At 48.7% G+C, this 26,950-nt stretch overlaps 1 protein-coding gene across 1 annotated transcript; it reads left to right on the plus strand.

Annotated features, from left to right (window-relative positions):
- Window positions 1–503: 503 nt before the first annotated feature.
- On the plus strand, window positions 504–21,598 carry IL4R (interleukin 4 receptor). Its single transcript, XM_006859894.1, has 11 exons — window positions 504–573; window positions 2,922–3,060; window positions 4,475–4,626; window positions 6,213–6,364; window positions 10,109–10,265; window positions 13,976–14,075; window positions 14,938–15,016; window positions 15,509–15,558; window positions 16,204–17,647; window positions 18,909–18,916; window positions 21,382–21,598. The coding sequence occupies exons 1-11, from the start codon at window positions 504–506 to the stop codon at window positions 21,596–21,598; spliced, it is 2,568 nt and encodes an 855-aa protein (XP_006859956.1).
- Window positions 21,599–26,950: the final 5,352 nt, after the last annotated feature.

Below are 26,950 nucleotides of genomic sequence, written 5' to 3' on the forward strand. Positions count from 1 at the left end.
GCGTTTCTAAGGCTTTATGGAAGCTGACGGCTACATCTTTCTCCAGAGGAGCAGCTGGTGGGTTTGAACCATTGCCTTTTTTGGTTAGCAGCTGAGCTAACCAAAATCCCTGCATCATTAATCATTAATCACTGCATCATTAGGTCTTTCTGATGTAAACACAGTAAGAATCAAATATCATTTTAAAGAAAACTAATTTAGCGTTACAAGTAATAATAAAGTTGATTAGAAAAAAAAAAGATAATGGAGTTTTTTAATAAACTTTTTGAAGCCTCCGGGTATTATTGGGTGTCATTAGCACTATAGGAGTGGTATACCATTCCATTTGGGTCATCATTATAAACAGTGCTTCGGGGAATGGGGAGGTGCACACTATGGGTACAGACACCAGAGACTGGGTGGTGGGGTCAACTCAGAGAGCTCCACACAGGATGGTGGGAACTGGGCTGGTACTAATACTAACTGGGCTTGCTTTCTTACAACAGGTCCCTTTGGATCTCACAATGGGGTGGCTGTGCTCTGGGCTCACGTTCCCCCTGGGCTGCCTGATCTTGGTGTGGGCAGCAGGCTCTGGTAAGTTACCTCCACTTAGCCATTCATTCAGTTAGCTGACTGACTGGCCACTGTGGGCCAGGCACAAACCAAGATGACAGCCCTGGATGAATGGCACTGTCATGGGAAGGGACAGACAGTGGCAGATGGGCCGTTAGCAGGTGCTATGAAAGAAAAGACTGTTGATAGCAGTAAGGGAGGATTACCAGAGTCCCTGGGTAGTGCTAAGTGTCCACCTGGCTAACTGAAGGCTGGAATCCCTCAGAAGAAAGCCTTGGTGATCTACTGCAGAAAACTCAGCTGTTGACGACTCTTCTCTGTCACATGTGGGGTCACCTTGATTCAGAATCAGCTCCATGACAACTGGGAGGATTGGGAACATAGAGACTGGGCACTACAATTGAAAGCAGCCTGGTCAGGGAAGGAAGGCATCCATGAGGTGACGTCTGGGCAGAGACTTGAAGCAGGAAGGCCACTGTACAGAGCTGGAGGACCCACGTGTTTTGGGGTCCTGTGGGAGGAGTAGTCTCAGCAGAGGCTTTGCAGGAGAACATTCCAGCAACAACAGCCAGGCTCGTGTGTTAGGGTGGGCATGAGCAGGGAAAGATGAAGTAGCCAAGAAGCAGGACTTGGCCAGGTTTGAGCAGAAAGGTGGGGGGAGATGGGTGAGGCCAGGGTGTGGGGCCCCATTGTGGCTCAGATCAGAGAGGAGGTGACAGAGACTTGGCTTTGGGGCCATTTGGAAGGGAGATTTGAAGACCAGTTCAAATTGGAGAGAGACAAGGGTGACCTCCGGATTCCTGATCTGAGTAACTGAGGCAGCCGCAAGCTCTTAAGGGAAACCGTGAGTTTGTAATCTAAGTTACATATCTGAGTAAGTCTGAGATATTTGTTAGATGTCTAAGACCTCACCTTGCCACGATGAGTCTTTCACTCACCAGACCAATGCACGTTAACATCGGCTTTGATGGCTGTGAAGGAGCCTTCAGTGGCACAGTGATTAAAGCCCTCAGCGACTAACTGAAAGACGAGGGTTGAACTCACCAGACGCTCCACGGGAGAAAGACATGGCATCTGCTTCTGCAAAAATGACAGTCTTGACAACCCTTGGGGGAAGCTCTACTCTGTCCTAGTGTCTCTATGAGTCACAATCAACTTGACAACTGTGGGTTTGGTGTTGGTTTTTGTCACGGGTGTGTGCTCCACGGAGCAGGATGTCCCTGTTGGAATAGAGCAATGGCCACAGCTCAGACATGTCACACTCCAGTTTATAAATTCAATATACAGACAGCTGGTTTGAGTCCCTGCTCTGCCCCAGACTAGCTGAGAGGGTACAGAAAAAAGGAATGCCCCAATCTCTCCTGCCCTTCCATCTCCTCTCACTGACTGAATTCAATCGTGAACCAGAGGACCAGGGAGCCTGCTGGTGGAGACCATGGGACAGCTTCCTGGGCATAGAGAGGCCAGAGAAGGGAGGAGAGGCAATGGGATGTGAAATGGAGAGTAACCAGCAGGGGTGGGAGCTGGTTTATGACCCACCCCACCCTGCTGCTCTAGGGCAGGTGCTTATTGTAGTGGATAGCCCAAGCCTGAGCCCACTGCAGTGGAGTCTTGGGATCTACCCTGGAGACAGTGTAGAACTGCTCCTGAGGTTGAGACTATGAGTCTTCACGGGCGCAGACAGCCTCATCTTTATTCCTGTGGAATGGTGTCGGAGTCCTGCTCCAACCGTCTCTCAGGTACCCGAGGGAGGGGCGTGGATGAAGAAAAATATGTACAAAAGGAAAGAACTGAGGAGAGGACACAAGCTGATGGCAGGTGACAAAGTTTATTTCAAATCTCAGAGTTTATATACGGTGGTTCTGTAAGTCATTGCTGTTTTGCATAGTTACAAGTCTGTCCTTTACTGTGAATCAGGCAACCTTGGGAAAGTTACCTTCCCTGCTGTGTTGATAAGCAGACACTGTCTGGTTAGACCCAGCCTTAAAGCTTAGTGAGGCCTGTAAGCCTTTTGGTCCCCAACAGAATAGAACATCTGGGGAGTCGGAAACACCAGCCTCAGGGATCCTGTGTAGTAGGAAAATGCTCCTTAAACAGTGACATCATTTTGTCTTTAATTTGACAAAGAACAAGTAGTTGAGTTTGTGGAAAACAAAGGTGCCTTTGATCCAGTTGTCCCCCTCATGGCTTCTGCCTTCCAGATGTTATTTCTTCTGCTTCAGGAACCCGTCCGTGCCAGCCCCGGTCCCTGCCCCAGCTCCCTGGGCATTAGCAGGCGTCTTTGCCTGGGCCTGAGGTTGGTTGGTGCAGGCTGCTTTCTGACTGGCCTCAGTGGGTTCCCACTGCTCAGAGCACTGTGTGTCCCCCAGGCAGTGTGAAGGTTCTGAGGACGCCCACCTGCTTCTCTGACTACGTCAGCACTGCCACCTGTGAATGGAAGATGGACCACCCCACCAACTGCAACACCACACTCCTACTGTTTTACAAGCAGGAATTTGACCCCTTTGAGTAAGCTGGCGTGGGGCTGGGAGTCTGGGTGGCTGTCCCTGCGGGGCCTGGTCCAGGCGATACTGATGCAGTGTGTATTGAAGAGGAGGTCAGAGGGGGGATGTCGTGGGTGAAGGGGTGGTGTACTGTTGGGCTCAGAGCACCCTGTCGATGGATGTGGGTGGAATGCTGGACCCTTCTGCACAATGAAAAATTAGGACCTAAAAGCCTTTGTTCCAGTTTGTGCTGGCTTCTGTCTTGTCTCAGTGGCATGCCTCTCTTGGTATTGATATTTACTCTATTTGAAATGAAAATTGAGGAATTTTAAGCCACAAGCACACACAAGCCCACATTTCCATGAGCCCAGAGAACAATGACATCATTCCACATCGTGTAGCTCCTGGAAAATTCCATTGTACACTCATGAGAGAAAGTGAATGAAAAAAAGCAAACAGTGTTTTAGTATTACTATGAGAAAGGGTTGACTAGTGGCCCCCTGGACCACACGCTGAGAGTCACCCTGCTTGACCATTGTCCAGGGAGTCCAATGTTAGAGTGGGGTTTCTTTAGGATAGTCTGTGGGGTGCCCTGTTGCAAGTGGTGCCCACAACATATCTGGCTGCACCAGCACACCTGCCGACAGGATATGCTGATGGAGGTGGTATTCCCAGATATACTAAGGTAGACCAGGGAGCAGCAAACCATAGCCCATAGGCCAAATTTAGCCCACCACCTGTTTATGTAAATAAGTTTTATTGGGACATAGCCATGCTCATTTGCATATGTATTGTGTGGTGCTGTTGGGTCAGCACTAAACTGCTAACTCACCACAAGGTCAGCTGCTCCTAGAAAACGCTATATTGGGTCACTATGAGCCAGAACCCACACAATGGCTCCTAACAATAAGAACCTGGCTGCTTTGCACTACGGAGTTGTCTAGTTAGGAAAGAGACTGTATTTCCTACACTAGTTACTCTCTGACCCTTTACAGATGTGGGTTTGACTGTGGTAGGTGGCCCTTTAGGATCACATTGTGGTGTGCAGGGAGGCATGCCACGGCACAACACAGTACACACCTCGGGCCACACGTTGTTGTTGTTGTTAAGTGCCGTCGAGTCGGTTCCGACCCATAGCGACTCTGTACAGGGTTTCCGAGGGTGTAAATCTTTACGGGAGTAGAAAGCCTCATCTTTCTCCCGCGGAGCGGCTAGTAGTTTCGAACCGCTGACCTTAAGGTTTGCAGTCCGATTCGTAACCACTACGCTACCAGAGCGCCAGGCCACACGTACATGTGTTAAAGTCGTGTCTCTAAAGGCCATGCGGCTGGTTCTCCCTTCTGCTGGCTTTCAGGGCGTGTGTGGTGAGGTTCCTCGAGGCCCATCCTGGGGACAGCTGTGGTCTCAGCCAGCCTAACTCAGGCCTCTTGTGTATGCAGAAACCACACATGTGTCCCCAAGAACAAGGAAGACGCTGTGTGCGTGTGCAGTATGCTCTTGGGCATCACGTTCTACGATGACACCTATACTCTGAGCCTGTGGGCTGGGCAGCAGTTGCAGTGGACAGACACCTTCCAGCCCAGCCAGCATGGTGAGGGTGTGGGGGGGGGGCGGGCAGGGGCTACTTGTGCTCTGGGAGAAGGTGGGTGGGGCACTAAGCTGGGGAGGAGGACCAATGAAGTAGTACTATGTTTTCCCAGACTCGCCTTTCTGGCATTAGTTGCCCCATCTGCAAAGTGGGGCTGGGCTCAGATCCTCTCCCCACCCCGAATTTCAGTGCCCAGGGTATTAAGATGACAGATGTTTGATTGCCTCGTAGAGCACACTTGCTATAGGTCGGACAGTGACCTGGGGACAGTCCTTCCACCCTCTGACAACTGGTCAGCTGCTGCTGCTCTGCTTCAGATGATCTGAACCACAGAGCTCTGTCTGATGTTATCCAAAGCTGCTGGAATTTCCCATGAGCTTATTGGGGTGTACTGACCAGAGTTAAAACATCACTCATTGCTGTGTGACCTTGTACATGTCACGTTACTTCTCTGAGCCTCAGCTTCCAGAAGAGAGTTAGTATTCCCAGGTTATGGTTGGTTGAGTACACTGTCGCTCAGAGAAGACATGTAGCCTGCCTGAGGCCGTACAGCTGTGAAGGAGCAGAAGCAAAGTTCAAGGCTAGGTCTCTCTGTGGGGCTCTCTATAACTGCCCCTTCAGCCTTTCCTCAAGAGTCTGGTTGTACCTGCTGGTGGTTGAAAGATTTTTCAAACTGACCCATGGCTGAACTTCAAATGAATTTTTCTGTTTGTATATTGATTTCAGTGTGTTATCAGATACTTGTGGCTCATGGACCTGAGTACTTAAAAATAAATGTCTTTAAAAAGTGAATCAATCAAAGTACAAAACAAACAAAAAGCTTAGTAAATTATAGCATAGTGTCCAGGTGTGACCAAAGATGTGAAGGCTGAATGTGGAAAAGTTGACCTCCTGGTGACTTTGGTTTATACTTTTTGTATTCACCATAGTAAGGTGGTGGTACGTGTCATCGAGTCGGTTCTAGCTCACAGTGACCCTGTGCAGGATTCTGAGGCTGTAAATCTTTGTAGGAGCAATAAGCCTCATCTCTCTCCCATGGAATGTGTTGTGAGTCCAGTGTTTGTCCTACAGAGCTTCCGTGATCCCCCTGTAGTAAGGTGGTTGTTGTTGTTAAGTACCATTGAGTCAGTTCCAACTCAGCGACCCTGTATAGGGTTTCTGAGGAACGGCTGGTGGTTTGGAACCACTGACATTGTGTTTCAAACTGACCTTGCAGTCCAGTACATTAACCCACAACACCACACCAGGTAGTTTATAATAGACACCGAAGTGCTATAAACAATTTTAGTAACTCTAATTTGTATTAGGAATCCTGGTGTGGCACTATAGGATCAGCACTGAACTGCTAACCACAGGTTGACAGTTCAAACCCACCACTGCTCCTCGGAAATCCCATATAGGGTTACTATGAGTTGGAACTGACGCAATGGCACTTAATAGCGATAGTAATCGGTATGATGATTGTAAATATTTCTGTGGTACCCCATAAATGTGCCAATGCTGGTGTTGACTAAACATGGAAATGACCCACAGGTCTGCAAGGGTGGGTCCTGGTCCAGACCCTAACGTTGGCTCCATTTCCTCCACAGTCAAACCTAGGACGCCCACAAACCTCACAGTCCACAAGAATAACTCTGAGGTTCTGCTGCTGACGTGGAACAACCCATATGACCCTCACCATTTCCTGTACTCAGGGCTCATCTACCTGGTCAACATCTCAAATGAAAATGACCCCTGGGATGTGAGTCATGTGCTACGGGGCTTCTTGGAGGTCCCCTGGGAATCCTGTGGGCAGGTGGCAAGTGAGAACTTGGGGGTGGGGGACAAGCTCTGAGGCTTCATAGGGCTTAAGTCCCTCAGCCTCTCTGAGCCCCTGGTTTGCAGTGTGTCATGAAGGGGGTTTGTTTGTGCTCACTGTTCCTTGTCTTTAAAGGAAGGGCTTTGGGGACCACCACTGTATCCTCAGAGTGACACCCATGGGGAGACACCATGATATAACCTGAGCCACAAAGTGAGACAGCCCTCTGTGCTTGTTCCTGTTCCATCCTGAGGGGTCAGGAAGGAAGAGTCAGTTTAGCAGATTAGTTTATGAATCCCTATTTTTATCTATGATTTTAATTTCCTTTCATGATTATTGCTCATCTGTAAGGATTAATACTAGATTAATTAACAATCATTCAATACAGAATAAACTTGCTCCTCCTAGTTGCTCCAAATGCTCCCTCTGTTACGAGTCTCCACGTGCCCTTTGTGACAAGTGTCCCCAGCAGTGGAGCCGTCCCTGTGATTCCTATGGCCTCTGATGGAGACGGGACAGGGCAGGTCGAAGGCAGCAGAGCTGTTGGGATGGATGCACTACTGGCCAGGTTCCCGCCCTAGTGGATGCTGCCTTCTGATTGGCTGGTCAGGTGTCCAAGAACAAAGACTTGGACTGTTAGCATCTACAAGAAGGCATGGCCACACGAGCAAGGAGTTAGGCAGGCCTAGGGGGTAGAGGGTGGGGATGGGTGACAGGAGAGTAATGGTCCCCTGCTAGAAAGCTCCAGGTGAACACCTTCCTCGTTTATTCCTTTTACCATCTGTATCTCTGATCAGTGGCAGTGATGGCGGTGGTTCTGTGCCGTGGAATCTGTCCTGAGTCATAGTGACCCTATCTAGGGTCCGAGGTTGTAAATCTTAATGGGAGCAGAGAGAGCTTCACTTTTCTCCCTCGAAGCGGCTGATGGATTTGAACTGCTGACCTGTCAGTTAACAGCCCAAGGCGTAACTCACTAAGCAACCAGAGCTCCTTATCGGTGGCAATAAAGAAACGGCAGCTTCTAGTATCTGGCACTAATGCCTGACCCAACTTGGAACAAGTTGAAGATGTAGACTCCTGGATGATTAAGTAGCAGAAGCCCCTCTAACCCTGCAGAGGTGCTGGGAAGCAGGGGGCGGGCCAAGGGAACACATCACAGAGCTCTGAGAGCCTCCCTGGGGATCCTTGCAGAGCGTGATCTCCCGATGACTCTTCTCCATACAAACTGCACTTTGAGAGCTTGACTCGGAAACTTTCTGTGGTATGTGACAATCAAAATGAATGTTTCATAGAGTCTGAAGCCCCAAACTATACAGAAGTAGATTTCTCTCACTTTGGCCCAGTTTACCTGCCCACCTCTCACCCAGATCCACCTCCCGTGAAATATTTTAGGGTATGGAAGCACAGCTGACTAGAAATTTGCTCTTAGCACTAGAGTTCAGTGCTTTAGACTGAGAACAGGCTCAAGAAATTCACCTTCAGTAAAACTGGTATGTATGGGGCAGAACTGATGGAATTTGCTGCTGTAAACCGAGGAACTTCTCAAGAGCTTGAGATTAGTATTTCACTAGACTCAATCCGCCCTCTTCACTCCAAAGATTCGAAAGAGAAACTGTTAATATCTCAACAGCCACCAAAGCCGTTCCTCAGTGTTAAGACTGAAAACTTTCCCTAACGTCGTTTGCTTTTTGTTTTTGATGTGTGTTTGCTTCGTATTACAGAAATTATAAATGTGATGGGACAGAATCCAATTTAATAAAGAGCAGTCTGGTAAAAAACTAGAAAAAAAGAGAGGCTCGGGTGGCAGGGTCTGGCACTTCTGCTAACAAACCCTCTTCCAGCTGAGCTACCTGTTGGCCAGGTGGCACCCCAGGCCCTCTGGAGAACCGGGAGCTGAGCAATGGCTCTTTTAAGGCATCAATTCAGACTGAATTCCCCGAAATGGACTTCTCTAGTGACTGGGGTGAGGAATCTTGAATCTGTTCCATGTAAAAGGCTCAGAAGCAAAGAATACTCCCCTGGGGAAAGCATTTTCAGCCTCAACATAGTGACGCAGTTAGCTTTTCATTGTTTACTTTTATGTGACCCTTGTTGTTGGTGACACTTGTTTCCCATCCACAGTAGTGATAGTCTGCTTCCTCTTAAAATCAACATATTGGAGTTGGTTTATATATAGCACTTGGTCAGCAGGGACCAAAAGGTCAGCAGGTCACACCCACCAGCTGCTCCACTGGCGAAAGATGAGACTGTCTGTTCTGGGAAAGCTTTACGGCCCTGGACACCCTCTGGGGCAGTTGTACTGAGTCTTCTAGGATTGCTACAATTTAGAATTGACTTGATGGCAGTGAGTCTGGGCTTTTACGGGAATCACAACAAAGGCAGTACACTGGGCATGGCTTGGCCCACCTATTTTAGTTGCAGGGGGAGGAGGAGAAAGGCAATCACCTCCTGCCACCCAGACTTTGCCCTCGAGTCCCAAGCCCACCTTCCTCACCTTCCCATGGAGAAGCAGTATCTGAACCCCTTGAGCCCGGGACCCCCACAGAGCTGGCTTTCTATCCCTGCCGTGCCAGTGGCAGGATCTCAGATGCCTCCGTTTCTTCATCTGTAACGTGGGAGTCATAAGGGTACGCACCCCATATAGCTGTTGAAAGCATGAAATTTGTGCTGCAGCAAAGGCTGAGAGAGTGGTCAGGGGAGGGGTACAGAAGCCAGAGACTGGGCCAGGCTGTGCTGTAGGCCTGTCTCCTTGCCAGGCCTGCTGAGAGCTCAGGGGGTGAGCTGCAGGAGGAGATAGTGGTGAGACCTTATTTCTTGAGCTACCTTCAGGCATGGCTGGATCCAGTTGCACAGACAAGGTTCTAGAAATCTAGTCATCTCTTGCCCTTCTTAGTTCTATGTTCATCAGTGTGATGTGGTGTTGTTGTATACTCCTAATTGATTCACCCCATCACCTGGTCCTGTCTACACCAAGGAGGTGGGATCATGGGGTCATCTTAGAGTTTGTCTGCCTCAATCACGGTGCCTTCTTTGTCTCTCTTTTTTTCACCATAAAAGGTAGCAGATGACACATACTATTCAGACTCTGATTCTGCTAGTTCATGGCAGTCACATCCCAGCTGAGGCTGGTTGGGTAAGGCCTTCGATTCCAGGTCATGGGCTGGGCTTAGCCATGGTGCTGGAGAGTCGATGACAGGCCAAGAGGAACATGCTTCAGGACGGTCACTCTGGTACCTCCTGAATGCCAGCTCTTGTTCTAGGTGCTTCCTTGCATTATTGGGTTAATGGGAGGTAGCCACCTTTGCTATTCTAATCTTTCAGAAAAGGACATTAAGGTTCAGAGAGGTTATGCACTTATTAGACGCTGTGTGTCTAAGATCACACAGCCAGAAAGTAACAGTGTGGATTCTTTCTTACTTTTATTTTACAGATGAGGAAATTAAAATTCAGGAAGGTTAATCAGCTCAGCAGAGTGATAAAACATGGCTAAGCATTGGAGGGGAGGGTGTGGGGGCGAGGGCTTAGGCTCTGATTGCCTCCCCCTCCTCTGTCACTATTGTGGAGGTGGCAGGCAGAGACTTGAGACAAGGGCACACCTGCATGCCTGGTGGGGTCATCTGAGGACAGCAGCCAGGGTGGGAGCTGACGCCTCTTCCCAGCTGGTGCAATAACGTTTCCCTTTATCAGTTCACAGTTCAGCAGGTGACCTACAGCAGGCCCTTCCTTCGCCTGCCAGCCAACTCTCTGAAGGCTGACGTCTCCTACAAGGCACGTGTGAGGGCCCAGTCCCCAGAATACAACAGCTCTTGGAGCGAGTGGAGCCACAGCCGCACGTGGTACAACAGTGAGTGTCAGAAATCCCACCCCAGCCTAGTCCTCTGTGGCCAGACCCTCCCACTGGTGAAGCTCTGGTTCAGTTCCCTAGGATGCCTCTAACATCAAATAAGGGAATTACAGACTAAAAAAAATGGCACCCGCCATTTCTCCCACAGCACTCTCTACTCGCCTGGGTTCCATAATCCTGGGTAATGGCCACACAGAGCTGAGACACCCTACGCCAGTTATGGGGTTTATTGGGGACGTGGACAGGTCAACAATGCTCAGGGTGTGGGTCTTTGGCAGGACAGCCTCTCTCTCTGCCATGCGCTCTCTCTTGGCCGGGCCTTTGCTCCGCTCTGGCAATCTTACAAAGCTTTCAGAGCAGCTGATAAATGTGTAAAGGACATTCCTCTCCTCTAGAAGCCTCAGCCTGCAGGCACTCAGCTACTAGCTGCCCCCAGGTCAGCAAACCTAACTTTCAAGTTGAGTGCCTGGAGGCAGCCCACCCAACAAACAAACCTCCTGCCCAAAGTCACTCAGCTTTACCTGCTCCGAGGGCCAGGACATCCACTGTCTCCTGTTCTGGCTCTTGGTTCTACTGCTTCTCCGGTGTCTCAGCTCTCTGTGGGAGTTTACTAAATAATTCACTGCACCAGTTATGCTAGGTAGACTAGGCTATAGTAAGAACTCAGTCCACAGTTTCAGTGACTTTAATACAGTTGGCATGGATTTCTTGCTCCAGTAACAGTCTGGTGTGAATGGTGTTGGTTTGTGGATGGCTTTCCTTCCAAGTGGTGATTTAGGGACCAGGTTCCATCTATTTGTGACGCTCTGTCACCCACTAGAGCAAATGTGTGTAATCTTTTTTGTGTTGTGGATTCCTCGGGTGAAGAGTATGAATCTCATTATTGTTGTTAAGTGCTGTCAAGTTGGTTCCGTCTCATATTGACCCGGTATAGGTTTTCCAAGGAGTGACTCATGAACTTGAACCACCAACTTCGCAATTCAAACGACCTTGTAGTCTAGTGCTTATCCTACAGCACCACATAGAATAATGGTTTTAAATGCATAGAATAAAATACCTAAGATTACAGAGATACTAATTGTATTGAAATGCAGTTATAAATTATTTTTAGATGCAGTTGTTAATAGGAATAGCTGTGTTTCATTACAAACACATTAACTTGTATAGCAGATTTGCCCCGTGCAATGCATGATTTAATTTCTTGTCTGCTTCCATGAGTGTTGATGGTTGATCTGAGCAAAATTTCAAAGTAGATGAGTATAAATGATATTTTGCAAAATCTGTGAACTGATGTGATGTGAAGACAGCTTTGATTTCTTTTCTGGTGCTAACAGAGCCACTGGTATCTTCATTAATGTAATTTGCCCCCTTTGTTGCTAATGGAAGGAAAATGCTAGAAACCAGTTAAAAGTTAGTGAAAACCAAGATGCAATTTCTTTCCCATCCAGGTTCCCAAGCCTCTAAATTCTGTCTGCAATCTTGCTGGAGGTTCCTGGACCCCAAGTTAAGAATCCCTGTTTTAGGGTCTCTCACTAGCTGTATCTAGCCAAGGAAGGAAAGCTAAGACCACACCTCTCCTTAAAGCCTTACCGAAAAGTAATACACGTTTTATTGGTATAAAAACTGGTCACATGGCCACACACAGCTGCAAGGCATTTTGGGAAATACAGGCCTTGAGTTGGCCGATACATCCCAAAACAACTCTTTACAACTCTGCCACACTTGGCGTTTTTAATAGAAATGCTGAATTATTTGACGTTAACTAGCAGGCTGTCTTATGGTTCATTTAGCTCAGTGGGGTCACCTCTCTTCCCATCTGTTGGCCTTAGCATTAGCATGGCCCCAAGCTGGCTGCTGCACCCTCCTACCCTGCCCCCCTACTCCTCAACCCATAGAAAGGAAGGCTGCCAGGAGGGAACGCACCTTGTAAAAGTATCTGCAAGTAAAAGTTTTTCTCCAAACTTCCCCTTGACTTATCACTGGCTAGCACTTGTCACATGACCTCCCCTAACTGGCAAAGGAGGCTGGGAACTCAAATGCCTTGAAAGGGACTAGGTGAACCCCAGGGTGAGCACCTTGCTACCTAGGGAAGAAGAAGGGAAAATGGCTGTTGGGTTGGGTAGGCTCCCTCAGACATCGTCCGTGCCACTGTCCCTCTCAGCACCATCCAGCTTTACTGTGGCTATGTGTGGACTGTCTCCCAGTCTGGCAACTCCATGAGGCAGTATCTGTGCACAGGCTCAGGCACACAGCTGTTAGGGAAAGTTTTGTTGAATTGATTTGATTCTGTCATTGACATGGAGAAATGTGCTGGCCACTCACTCATTACTTGAGCAAATGCTTATTTGGGTCCTACTGTGTCCTGGTATGGCGCTGTGGGATAAAGCACTGGAACGTTAGATAGGCAGTTCAAACTCACCAGTTGCTCCTTGGAAACTGTATATCGGGTCACTATGAGTTAGAACCAACTCAACAGCACCTGATGTGTCTCTGGAGCCCTGGTGATATGGTAGATTATGAGTTGGACTGCCAACTGCAAAGTCAGCAGTTTCAATCTACCAGATGCTCTGTGGGTGAAAGATAAAGGCTTTCTGCTCTAGTAAGGATTTACAGCTTTGGAAATCCTATACAGGGTGGCTATGAGTCAGAACTGACTCGTGGCACGCCACCAACCACCACGTGCTTGTCCCTGCACTCGACATTGTAGAACCGACAGAGAACAAAACAACACTCTCCACGGTTGGGGTGCTGAATTTCTGGAGAGGGAGACAGAGAAGGAACTAAGAAGCCAGTCAGATTCAGGGGACGGTAGGTACTGGGAAGAAAGTAAATCTGGTTGGATGTCTCTAACCAAGTGACAGTGATGTGAACTTGGAGCAGGAGCCAGCTGTATAAAAACAGTGGCTGAATACCGAGTATGTGGGTATACTCATCCTTGTCAGCCTCACAACAACTCTCTGAGAAAAGCTCTGCTTTTAACCCCTTGTACAGTTGAACTCTGGTAGCGTAGTGGTTACGAATCGGGCTGTGAACCTTAAGGTCAGCGGTTCGAAACTACCAGCTGCTCCGCGGGAGAAAGATCAGGCTTTCTACTCCCGTAAAGATTTACACCCTTGGGAACCCTGTACAGGGTCGCTATGGGTCGAAACCGACTCGACGGCACTTAACAACAACAACAGTTGAGAAGCTGAGGCACAGAGAGCTAAAGAGTTCTCAGAGCTGAGCAGGCTACAGGTCCGCTCTGGGGGGCAGTACTGGCCCCTTCTATCCTCTGTAGCCCTGATAGTGTTGGGTTCCAGGGTGGTCCTCATAGGGCAACCATCCTCCCTCTCCTCTTTTGTGCCCCCTTCGGTGTCAAATCTACTCTTACAACTCATAAGTGGTTAGGTTTGGGACATATAGCAAAGGAACCATAATTCCAAGGGGATTGCATGCACAAGTATAGGGTGCCAACAGATATTTTGGGGGACCACAATTCAGTTCATAACAGGACTTGCCCTAGGTCAGCAGCAATGTGACGTTCAGGTTTTGAGCTCAGAAAGTCGGTTTCAAATGATCCTCCATGCATCAGGCTAGAGAGCGCAGCAAGTCCGAGGTCCTGCGGTGGTGCGAGCTCTGGAGGGTCAGGGGCCAGCCAGGAGACCAGTGTGCAGGAGGGCTGGGCTTGGCATCACTGAGAGTCCGGCTCACACCTCCCCTCTCTCTTCCAGCATACAAAGAGCCCCTAGAACAACGCGTCACACTGGGTGTCAGCATCTCCTGCGTCGTCATCCTGGCCGTCTGCCTGTCCTTCTACTTCATCATCATCAAGTGAGTCCTGGTGGGCTTCAGCATGGGGCCAGCGAGCGAGCCCACTTAGGTGGAAGGTGGGAGTGGGAGGGAAGAGCTCCACGCAGGAACCCCCTCTCATCTGTCAGTTCACAGTCCATTCATTCAGCAATAAAGATTTATTGAGCGTGGCTGAGGGCTGAGAACCAGACAGTAGGACCCTGTGCTGCTAAACCTGCCTCCTGGTGGGGAGACAGAAGATGACAGGTCAGCAGTAACCAAGATGCTTTCGGTGCTGATCTAAGCTTTGAAGGGAGGACCAGGGAGAACTGGAGAGATGTGTGTTTTGTTTTCATTTTGGTTCTTGGCCCTTATTGCCAGGAATAAAGATCTCACATCATTCTTTCTGTATCTGTTTATTGTCCATTCCCCCGCTCCCCTCCCAGGATGTCAGGTCCATGAGGGCAGGGGTTTTCCTTCTCACTGCTGTGTTCTCAGGGCCTGGCACAGTGAGTGGAACATAGTAGGTGCTCAATAAATATGTATTGAAAGACTGGATGAAGTTGGTGGAGGCTAAGGAGCTCTGGTAGCGTAGTGGTTACGAATTGGGCTGTGAACTGCAAGGTTAGCAGTTCGAAACTACCAGCTGCTCAGTGGGAGAAAGATGAGGTTTTCTGCTCCCATAAAGATGTACAGCCTCAGAAACCCTGTCCAGGGTCGCTATGAGTCAGAACCGACTCCACGGCTATGCACATAGCAACAACAACAACCTGTAGCACAGTATCTGGTGCTGAACAAGTATTCTAGAATTCACTACCATTGAGTCATTGCTGATTCATAGCAAGCCTATAAGTATTTTTGTTGGAAGAGCATCAATCAGTCAAAACCTTCTTTTGTTTTTCAGGATTAAGAAGGAATGGTGGGATCATATTCCCAACCCAGCGCACAGTCCCCTCATAACTATCATCATCCAAGAGTCTCAGGTGGGAGATTGTGGAGGGAGGTTGCATTTGATGGTGTATCAGGAAACAGACTGTAAAACAGCTGAGATGTTAAGGACACTCACAAGCTTTTGAAATGAGCAAGGAGAAGTTAGGAAGCTTTCGGGAGGCTGATTCAGCAGCTTGCTGCGGTCATTATGTGCCTAGAGTCTTCCAGCAGACGTGGGGATTCAGTGAGCGAGTCCATGCCAAGTAAACACTGAAGGGCTCTGCACAGAGCACCACTGGTCAGTCAATTAGGTTTAACTATGTAACAATCACCCTCATCTGTGGGGTCTCCCAACAGCACTCACTTATTCCGCTTATGCTTCCGCAGGTGGGCAGTTTCGCCTGGGGATTCCAGCCTGGACTCAGCAGGGGAGGGGGCCTCGAATCTGGGCTGGGCGGATGGGGAGCAGGAAGGACATGGGAGCACTGGGCGGGCACTGCTGGGGGCTGGGCTCAGCTATGTCTCACGGGCTGTCTCTGTTTTAGGTGCCGCTCTGGGGAAAGCAATCCCGAAACCAGAAACTCACCCCGTGCCCGTATGTATATGAATTTAGGCTGTAACCTGCTTGGATTCTGAGCTGATAAATGTGGGGTGGCAGCAGGCTCATCCCATCTACTCTCTCTTCCTTGGGGTCTAGCATTTGTCCTGGGACTTTGGGCTGCAAGAGGTGAGGGCCTGAAGGGGCTGCTGAAGGAGCCCACTGTTTCATCTGTGGCTCGGACACACACGCTGAACCCCTTGGAGAGAGGGTCAGGGCCTTCAGAGATGCTCAGTCAGGCCTGAGCAGCAACCTGAGGCCACAGGGGGGCTCCAGAGCCCTGCTCCAGACACCCCACCTTCATTCTAATTGGACATTGCTTATACTATGGTGTTGGCAGGTATTTTAAATACTATCATTCCTGATAAAGACTTACTTTATTCAATAGACTGGAGTTTGGGATAAGTACCAGGTCATGTGCTGGGCTCTAGAAATCTCAAACTAAGACGCAGCCCTGCCCTCCAGCAGTCACTAGGCTAGTCATGATGGTAGACTGATAAATTATTGATTATAAAATCAGGAGGCATGTCTGCAATAAATAGACAGTCATTATTGGTGGTTTTAAATCGGGTTTTGAAGGATGGATAGGAGTTTGCCAAGGAGAGAAACAGAGCCCTAACCAACTTGTTTTTGCTTTTGCAGACGCTGGAAAACGTGTCTCACCAAGCTGCTGCCCTGTTTGCTGGAGCATGGCAAGGAAAAGGAAGAGGACCCCCTCAAGGCTACCAAACAGGGGCCTGTCCAGGGCTCTGGGAAGTCAGCCTGGTGTCCTGTCGAGCTCAGCAAGATGGTGCTCTTGCCAGAGACTGTTAGCATGGTGCGCTCTCTGGAGCTGTTTGAGGCCCCTGTGGAGGAAGAGGAAGAGGAGGAAGATAAAGGGAGCTTCTGCCCATCACCAGAGAGCAGTGGGGGCAGCTGCCAGGACGGCAGGGAAGGCATTGTGGCCCGGCTGACAGAGAGCCTGTTCCTGGACCTCCTTGGGGGCCAGGATGGGGACTGCAGCCCACCGGGCCTGGGGGAGCCACTCCCTTCTCCACTGTCAGAAAGTAGTACTCAGACACCCTGGGTGGAGGTCCCAAGCACCGGGCCCAGAGAGGTTGTTGTGCAGGGCAAGGACCCAGAGTTGGCCAGCCTGGCTCTCACCAAAACACCCACTCTCATCACAGACAACCCCGCCTACCGCAGCCTGAGCCAATCTCCAGGCCTTGGGAAGCTGGACAGAGGCCCAGAGCTGACTCAACACTTGGGGGAAGCAGACTCCCAGATTCCTGGTGCCCCCCAACCCTCGGAGCAGCCTGAGTTGGAGACTTGGGAGCAGATACTCCGTCAGAGTGTCCTCCAGCAGGGGGCAGCCCCGGCGCCTGTCCCAGCCCAGGCTAGTGGCTATCGGGATTTTGTGAGCGCAGTGAGGACCAGTAGCACCCAGCCTGGCTGGCCCGTGAGCCCTCCTGGGGAGGTTGGGTACAAGGCCTTCTCCAGCCTGCTTACCAGCAATGCCATCTGCCCTGGGGGACCTGGGGTTGAGGCCACCAGTGAGGAGGGGAGCTACAAGCCTTTCCAGAACCTCCTTCCTGGCTGCCCCGAGGCCTCTGGCTCCATCATACTCCCCCACTTCACCTTTGGGCTAGACATAGAGCCTTCTCTCAGCCCACTGAGCTCACACCTCCCAAGTAGATCCCCAGAGCACCTCAGTCTGGGGCTAGTGGAGAAGGGAGGAGACAGCCAGAAGCCTCCGCTCTCCCCAGAGCAGGCTGCTGACCTCCTGAGAGGTGACCTGGGCAGTGGCATTGTCTACTCAACCCTCACTTGCCACCTGTGTGGCCACCTGAAACAGTGCCACGGCCAGGAGGAACGTGGCAAGGTGCCTGCTGTGTCCAGCCCCTGCTGTGGCTGCTGCTGTGGGGACGGCTCTGAGCCCCCAGGGAATCCAGCATCAGAAGGGCTTCACCTGGAGGCCAGCCCCTCACCAGCACCCCCGACTCAGGAGAGAAAATCCTCACTGTCCTCCCAGCCTGACCTCAGCAATTCTCTGAGCTCGGGCCAGCCCCCCAAGATGGTGGCTGTGGCCCCCACAGAGCCCCACTGTGTGAGGGTGCCTTAGGTATTGCTCCTTGTCTCTGAGGAGCCCCTTGAGTGCTGGGGCTAATCCATGCCTGGAAAAGGCCTCCCCCAGCTGGCTTCTGAAAGACTCAGAACACTGGTGTGAAGTTGCCCAACCACTTCCAACAATGGCCTGAAGTGAGAGTGCTGGGCCCCGGGCACCCCGACTTGTGAGTGGACCATTAAGCTTTTCTTACACAGCTGTCCAGCCCACTTCTCCCATGCCACACACTGCACCACTTCATCACCATAGCTTTCCCAGTCCTGGGGTCTGCTGCCCCACCTCACCAAATTGGAAACTGAGTCTCGAAACTAACAAAACCAACCAAGGAGACATTGGGTGGTAGATGGAAAATTGAGGTCCGGGGAGGGTGGTCACTGCTCAGCTTTACTGGGCTGACCTAGAGGCAGAGAGTCTGGGCACTCCAGTGACACTTAATCAAAGGAAGGTGGCTGGAGGATGCAGGAAAGAGCACCTCCCAAAGCCACACAATACACATCGGGCTCCTGGGCACAACTGTCAGACCCGGCCTCTAGGATACACGTGCCCTGTGGCCTTGAGGCTGGCCACCACAGAGCCCTGCAGGTGTGGTTCCCACCTGGACACCGCTCCTCCATTCACCCCTCAGACTGGGAACTGCAAGGACCTGGTTTCAGCAGTGTGTGGGGTTGGGGTCATGTTTTTATCACCTGGTGTCTGCTAAGCAGGGTGGGTGGGAGAGGGTGGGATTTTATAGTAAATAAAGGCTCTAGCTCTTTATTTTCACTTATTAAGCAAACATCTACTGACTCAATTTATCCTCACATCAACCCTGTGAGGAATGGAGATGCAAGAGGCTAAGGAGATTGCTATCTCTGTGGGATTCCCCCAAGACAAGGTCCCAGTGCAATTTGTAGGTTTAGAGGATGACCCCAGCAGACCCTGGAAGGGAGGGGGGAAAGGAAGGAGGCAGAAAAGATTGCATTATGAACAGATGAGCAGTGTGGTGTCGGGCATAGGATCCCACCAAGGAACTCTAGGAAAGGATGCCCAGTGCACAAAGGGTGTCCACCAGCTCCCTGCCTGTGCCCTGGCCTAGCTGCTTCAGGAAAAGTCTCTGAACTGAGGGTTGAAGATGTCTGAGCAGGAGAGCTGGATAGGGCAGTGATGGGGGTGGCAACTGCCTTCTCATGGTGGCACAGCTGCTGTGTGGCAGGCCGGGAGCTGGACCTGGGCAGTGTGTCACCTTTATCCATACCCTCTGTAGATCTGGAGGTGCGTCTGCCTTGACATTGGACAGATAGCAAGTAGAGTGTGCCTCAGATGGGGGGTTGTGGAGCCGGGACCCTTCATTGTCTGAATGGCTGTCCCAACTTATAGACTTGGCCGTTTGTGGCTCCCTCCTGTGCTGGTGTTCTGCATAACGGACTAGAAATGAGGAACTCACTGCTTAACATGAAGCCTCTTTTGTGCTGAACCTTTTAGCTGCTCACCCTTGGACTAGAAGAATGCCTGTATTAACAGAAACACCCCTCTCCCCGCTCCCCTAACACATGGTTTACAGGGGGAAGTGTAGCTCCAGAGATGGAAGAGGACTAGCCAGTCACACAGTAGTACACTAGCCCGACCAAGCTTCTGAATTTTCACCTCCAAGGTTAAGAGTTCTTTAGAAAAAATAATTTATTATCAGAGTAACAGTTTAGGGCAACTACTGGTGTGGCGCTGTGGGTTAATGTGCTGGACTGCAAGATCAGTGGCTCAAGTTCACCAGTCACTCCTAGGAAATTATACAGGGTCGCTATGGGTCGGAACCGACTCGACAGCACTTAACAACAACATGCAAAATGGGACTCCTGGTATGGTGCTGTAGGATCAGTATGGGCTGCAAACCACAAGGTTGGCAGTTCAAACCCACCAGCTGCTCCTTGGAAACCCTGTACAGGGTAGATAGGAATTGGAACCACCTTGACAGCACTTTACCACAGCTCTAAGAGAGAGGTCCATTTATGACTCCAGTAGTACAGCTAAGGAAATGGCTCAGAGAGGTTGAGGATTAGCTTAGAGTCTCACAGCTGGGAAAGTCACTGTGCCAGGATTTCACCCCAGGCATGCACAGCGTGGGGTGCTGTCTTGTGCACAGTGTAGTGCCTGCTTGAATATCAACCCTAATCCACTTTGCCTGAACAGCATCCAAGAAAATCCAATTTAAAAACTCAGCAATAAAAAGGGAAGAGGAGTGTTCATGGTGACGATACAGTTCAGCTGGGAGCCCAAGACAGCATTGAGTCCTGGCCTCTGGCCTCTCTCCAGGATATTCTGAGAAAGACCCAACCCATCAACTGAGGCTCCGGCTACAGGTCTGAGTGTACTGGGAAGCAGGAGTGGAGAACTAGAAGGAGACACCATGTTGTGCTCAGATTTAACATCTCATTCTCAGGGACTCTTCCTGTTGCTCCAACCCCATCCCTCCATTTAACACGTGAATGGAGGAAGTAGAGAAAGTGATTCCTTTAACCCATATTTACTGAGCACACCCAGGCCCTGTGGTGAATGCTGGGGAGCACCTGTGAGGTTCCTGCCTTTCTAGCTGCGCAGTCCAGTGGGGTAGACACATTAAGCTGGGGAGAGGAAAGTTTCCAAACTGAAGGGTGATGTGACAGAAACAGACGTGGGGTCCTCAGAAGGCGTTCAGATCATTGAGGAGGTGACATTAAAATCTAGCCCTCAATGACTGAAAGAAGCCCCAGTGAACTGGGGAAAGGGTACAGCAAGTGCAAAGGTCCTGAAATACAAAGAGCTTGGCATGTTCACAGTTTATTTGATGGATTATTTTATCCCCCTAAAATCTGACGCTCATTGCCCCAGACTCCTCTGAATCTCTGTCCCCTACATCCTCCTGTTGCCTCAGTTCTCTCATTTATAAAGTGGGACGAGTAGTAAGAATTTGAACTCTAAGATTGTCCTGACGACAGTCCCCATTATAATTTCTTCATCTCTTGAATGTCAGTGCAGGAATTGCGGCCTCTCAGTGTGGGCCACTGCAGGACTTCCTGGCATGGTCTCTAATGGTCCCCTGCTGCCTGTGGAAAATCCTGATGTGGGATCTCCCCAGTCTGTGCCTGTTCCCAGTCCCCCTCTAGCATATGACCCCTCAACACTTGGTTCCTTCATTCTGGTAGTGGCTGCTAACAAAAAGGTCAGGGAGGGTCACTATGAGTTGGAATTGACCCCAGGGCAATGCTAAACAATTCTGACATGAGTGTAGCTCGGAGTTTTGATTTAGATTTGCAGGAAGGGAATCAGAAAGAGAAAAAAGAACGTTGGCTCAATCTTATAGAAAGACCGATGAGGATCTGGAACAGATATAGAACTTCTTGCTTTATTGGAAATATTACCTTCTGTCCAATATGATACCCATAAACCAGTTGTGGCTACTAAACCATTGAAAAGTAACTAATGCAAATAAGGAACTGATTCTTCATTTTTATTTGATTTTAAAGAACATGTAAACTGAAAGAGCCACATGTGGCTAGTGACTACCATATTGGACCTGTCAGGGCTAGATGATAACTTTATTCTGACATTTATCAACTGTGTAGATGTGGAGGGAGAGAGTAATTGGAAAAGATGGAAGAAGAGAGAAAAGGAACTGATTGCACCAAACGTTTGCTCCAAGAGCCTCAGAAGGGAGTGAGAGTCTGTTGAATCAGGTGGGCCCTTCCGGGATCCTCTGGAAAAAGGCCTAAACTGTGGGCGGAGCTAAATGCGGGCCGAGGGGAGTTTTCCAGCGCCTGCGCACTGCTGGACCAGATGTACGCAGCCAAGGAGCTGCTGTCGGTGCCTGATCCCCGTCAGGAATACTTCCAGCAGACCCCAGAGGCTGGGGTTCCTGGGGCCTTTTCGCCCCACCAGCGCACACCCCGCTCTTATAGAGTTTTCTGCGCGGGAGAGCGGTGAATACACCTGCTTGTTTTAAAATGTTTTTTCTTCTGATTGGTACATTCTGACCTCTGATTCAGAGAAAGCCTAAAGGTATAAAGAGGAAAGTGAAAACCACCGGAAATCCCAACCCCCGCCCCGCGCCTGGCACCAAGTGGGCGAACACAATATGAACATTTGATTTTAAAGGATTAGTATCTCTGTTAACATCCTGTTGAACATCCTTTCTGACATGATTTTCTCACGAACATCGTTTATTTATAAAAGCAGCCGAGAATCTTGGTGCCTCACTGAATGAGGCCCTGACCGCTGAATTCTGCCTAATGATCTTCTATACGGTTTACGTATATTCGTATCCCGCTTGTACATCCGAGGAAGCGGAGACCCAGGAACAAGAGCTATGGACTCAACGGCACCTCTGCTCATTAAGAGCACCTTACAGGACCACTTGGGCCCTCCATTTCCGCCTGGTCTGAAGGAGCAGATGGGTGAAAACCAGGCAGTGTCCAGCTGTGCTTGGGATTCGTTTGCCTAAGTGGCAGTAGAGACAGGGCCAGTTCTTCCACAGAATCCCACACTTTTACATGATGTTTAAGGAGCACTAGTAGTGCAGTGGATTATGAGCTGGGCTCTACCACAAGGTCAGTAGTTCGAATCTACCAGTTGCTCCGCAGGAGAAAGATTAGACTTTCTATTCCCGTAAAGATTTACTGCCTCAAAACTATATTCAGGATCGATGTGAGTTGAAACTGACTTGATGGCACACCACTACATGATTCTTATTGACAAGTCAGCAGTATCTGCCTGCGGAAGGGAGCTGGTGGCTTCAGACTGGCTGGAGAGCCGGGAAGCGTTATGAAAGACTTGGTGCTGGGCTCTGCTACCCCCTAGTGGTCCACACCTGTCCTAGCGGCTTCAGTCCAATTAAACCAAGACCAGGCCTTCGCTGTACTACCGCCAGAAAAATTTGTCTTGGGAGACACCATCCGACCCACTTCTCTTTCATCTCCGCATTTTTCTCACTTCCTCCATTACCTGGGCAAGAAAAAAAAAATCCTCAAAACCTGACCAATATATAACATCATGTTAAATGGAGAAAAGATTGAAATTTTAAAGGATTTGATTTTTCTTGGATCCACATTTACTGTTCATGGAAACAGCAGTCAAGAAATCAAATGGCTTATGGTATTGGGCCACCACTTGTCTGTCACTGTGTCATACTGTAGTAGTTTGTGTGTTTCTGTGTTTCTGGAAGTCAAGCCATGGGTATTTTAAATACCAGTAGGATCACCCAAGGCGGACAGGTTTCAGCTGAGCTTCCAGAAGAAGTCAGAACAGGAAGGAGAGACTACTTCCAAATATTTAGTCACTGAAAACTTTTATGAGTACTGAACCAGAATATTGAACATTGAAACATGATGAAGGCACCAATATTGTCAGATACAGTGCTGGAAGATGAGCCCCTAAGGTTGGAAGGCACTCAAAATGTGACTGGGGAAGAGCTGCCTCCTCCAAGTAGAGTCAACTGTGATGATGTGAATGGAGTAAAGCCCTCAAGACCTTCATTTACTGATGGGGTACAACTCAAAATGAAGAGAAGCAGCTGTAAATATCCACTAATAATTGGAGCATGGAAAGTACAAAGCATGAGTCTAGGAAAATTGAAAATTGCCAAAAATGAAATGAAATGCAAAAACATCAATATCCTAGGCATTAGGGAACCGGAATGGACTGGCATTGGCCATTTTGAATCTGACAGGCACAGGGTTCACTTTACCAGGAATGACAAATTGAGGAGGAATGGTGTCACATTCAGCATCAAAATAACTTATCAAGATTTGTCTTGAAGTACAACATTGTCTGTGATAGGATAAGATCCATCTACCTAAAGGAAGACCAGTTAATACCACTGTTATTCAAATTTACGCACCAACCACTAAAGCCAGTGATGATGAAATTAAAGAATTCTACCAACTTCTTCAGTCTGAAATCCATCAAACATGCAATCAAGATGTATTGATATTTACTGGTGATTAGAAAACAAAGGTTGGAAATAAAGAGGAAGGATCAGTAGTTGGAAAATATGGTCTTGGTGATACAAACATTGCTGCAGATCACATGATAGAATTCTGCAAGACCGATGACTTCTTCATTGCAAATTCCTTTTCAAAACAACATAAAAGACAACTGACTATACACATGGACCTCACCGGATGGAATACACAGAAATCAAATTGACTATCTCTGTGGGCAGAAACTGGAAAATCTCCATATCATCAGCCAAAACAAGGCCGGGGGCAGAATGTGGAACCAACCATCAATTGCTCATAGGCAAATTCAGGCTGAAGCTGAAGAAAATTAAAACATCCACAAGAGCCAAAATATGACCTTGAGTATATCCAACCTGAATTTAGATATCATCTGAGGAACAGATTTGATGCCTCAGACACTTAAGACCAAATACCTGAAGAGTTGTGGAATAGCATCAAGAACATCATACAAGAAGAAAGCAAAAAATCATTAAGAAGACATGGGTAGGCAGATCTAGGACTCTGTGTGTGTGTGTGTGTGTGTGTGTCTCCAGAATCTGCTTGCACCTTGGCCATGAAACTGCTTTCACTGGGGCCAGCCACCAAGTCAGGTTTTGGTTTTAGTCTGCATCTTTCTGGAGCATTCGAAACTTAGCCTCTCATGGTTCTCTCCCCAGCCTGTGTGCTTCAGCCAAGCTTTCCTCTGGCCCACCCTTACCCATCGGGGGTCCTCAGAGCTCATCTCCAGCCCTTCTCTCTTTCTCTACACACTCACTCACATGCTTTCTCACTCCACTGGCAACCTCATATGTTCCCATGGGGTTTACTCTAATCCACTGCTTGAGTCAGTTTCAACTTATAGTACAGCCTTTACTAAATCTAGCCTGGAATTTAGTGTTGGTGTGACACTGTAGGATAAGCACTAGACTGCTAACTGCAAGGCCGGCAGTTCAAACTCTCTAGCAGCTCCTTAGAAACACTATGCAGGGTCACTATGAGTCAGAACTGACTCAATGGCACTTAACAACAAGCACACAGCCCAATGCCTGGCACATAGAGCGAGCTCAGTAAACACTTGTCATATGAATGAATGATGTCCCCCCAAATACATCTCTCCAGTCCACATTTCTTGCCTGCCTGAGCACCAGACCCATTTGTTTTTTTTTAACTACTATTGTTATTTTTTTAAGTGCTGTCAAGTACATTCAGCTCACAGCAACCCTGCAGAAGGTTTCCAAGGAGTGGCTGGTGGATTTGAACCACCAACCTTGTAGTTAGCAGTCCAGTACTGGTATTTCTAAACCCCACACTTCCCATCCAGACATTTCGCACACGTAGTGCACATCCCTGGAGTCCTGGTGTGGTTCTGTTGGTTAATGCGCCGAACTACAAAGTCGGTTTGAACCCCAAGGTCGACAGTGCAAGTTCACCAGCCGCTCCTTGGAAACCCTATATAGGGCCGCTATGGGTCGGAAGCTACTCAACGACACTTAACAACAGCAGTGCACATCACTATGGAAGATAACTCCTTTGTTTCTTCTCAGACTCTCTCACACCCCAGCTCCCCAGTAGAAGGCAGGCTTTATGGGCACAGTGATTTTTCTTTGGTCGCATACATCCTCAGGGCCTAGAACATAGTAGGTGCTCAATAAATACTTGTTGAACAGATGAATGTATCTCCACCCCATGTTCCCACATCCCAGGCTCTTCAAGCCTCTCCTTTGAGTTCCTGGTTGCTAAAGTTAAGATGGTTCACCTTGAACCATCCACTTCCTCCTGACACTCAGCCTGGATCAGTCTGTCCATGATCCCTTCTGTCCAGATCCTTTCTTGGACCTGGTCAGCCTCCCCCTTGGTATCACTTGAGCTTATGCAAACAGTGTCTTTCTTCTCAGACACTTTTCCGACTCTGACCCAGGGGCTGATTACACTATAATCAAGGTAAGCATGGATTTTGTGGAGTTGTCCACTCCAGGTTAGTCAGTAAGCTCAAGTCAAGCCCATGTTTCCCTTGCTTACTGAGTACTCTGTCCGTGTCCGGGACTGTCAACTTGAAAGCAGGCTCTGATTCTGTAGAAGGGTGTTACGGATGCCAGCCATACCTAACAGCAGAATCTTTGATGTGGTGAGAAAAATGTGAAAGTGTTTACTACAAATTAGTAAATGAGCGCAAATAAGCCTGCGTTTACTTAGCTCACTGAACAATCTGATACTGATCTAACCAAAGCCGTCTGTCTTTCTAAACCCCACCCCTCAACACACCCCTTCCCTTTCCAGTGCCCCTGCTCCCATGGCCAAAAGTACGGGACACACTTCTAAGTGGGGAGTTCCAGACTCTTGGGGTCCCTAAAATGCCCTTAGCTGCCACATGGTACGGTGTAGAAGAACATTAAATCACGTATTGAGAGCAAGATTCCTTTTTCAATTTCTGCTTCTCTTCTGATAAGTCGTCTGTAGTTTCCAGCATTGAGCTAGACTGTAAGAAGCCAGTTTTGGTTTCATTGTTTTTATTTTGTACAGTTCTCTTCTTCTATTTATGGTAAAGGATGCTGGTTTTCCATCTATGATATAATAATATTTCTTTTTCAAAAAGTTAAACTGAGTCAATATGAAGAAAAAAGTTTAAGTAGAGAAAAATGTAAATATGGCAAATACAACTTGTGACAGGGGTAGATTATGGGAGGAACACTGGAAACGCTGATTTTCAGGTCACAGTCCAAACTTGGGGCTCTGGTTCTCCTGCAATTTTAACCCCTCATGCCTTTCTCAGGTACCTTCCCCACTCCTCCATCAGGTACCTCCTTCCTCATCACTGTGTCCCCTGTCTTCCTTGGGGACAATCTCTCCCTAGTTTTAGCTTACGTCATTTCCCTGGACCTGATCCCAAACTGAAAGTTTCTTCCCTAATCTGCATAGTGATTGGTTCAGGAGAGGCACATGGTTAAAACTGACCAATGGGAGTCTTTCCCAGCACAGTGGTTGAAACCATTTTTAAAGAGACAGTTTCTTTCGTGGTGGTCCCTAAACTGGTAGGTTATAAACTTAGCCTCCTAAGGGATGTTTTCTTTTTCCACCATGAGGTTCAGGATGCTTAAGAATGAAGTCAGCAGAAAGGAAAGCAGAAGACAGAAACGGAGCCTTTCAAGATGAAGAAATCATTTGCACCTGAAACAATATCCCTGAAAATGTCCATTGTTTTCTTAGCAATGAGCCAGTAAATCCATTTTTAAAAGGCCATTTCTGTCTCTTGCAACCACAAGACTACTAGTTGAAAGAAACATCATCGGTTTTTTTAAATTAAGATAAAATTATTCTAATGCAAAATTTATCATTTTAAAAT

Source organism: Chrysochloris asiatica, unplaced genomic scaffold, assembly GCF_000296735.1.
Source record: "Chrysochloris asiatica unplaced genomic scaffold, ChrAsi1.0 scaffold00034, whole genome shotgun sequence".
In the NCBI taxonomy this organism is placed as follows: Eukaryota; Metazoa; Chordata; class Mammalia; order Afrosoricida; family Chrysochloridae; genus Chrysochloris; species Chrysochloris asiatica.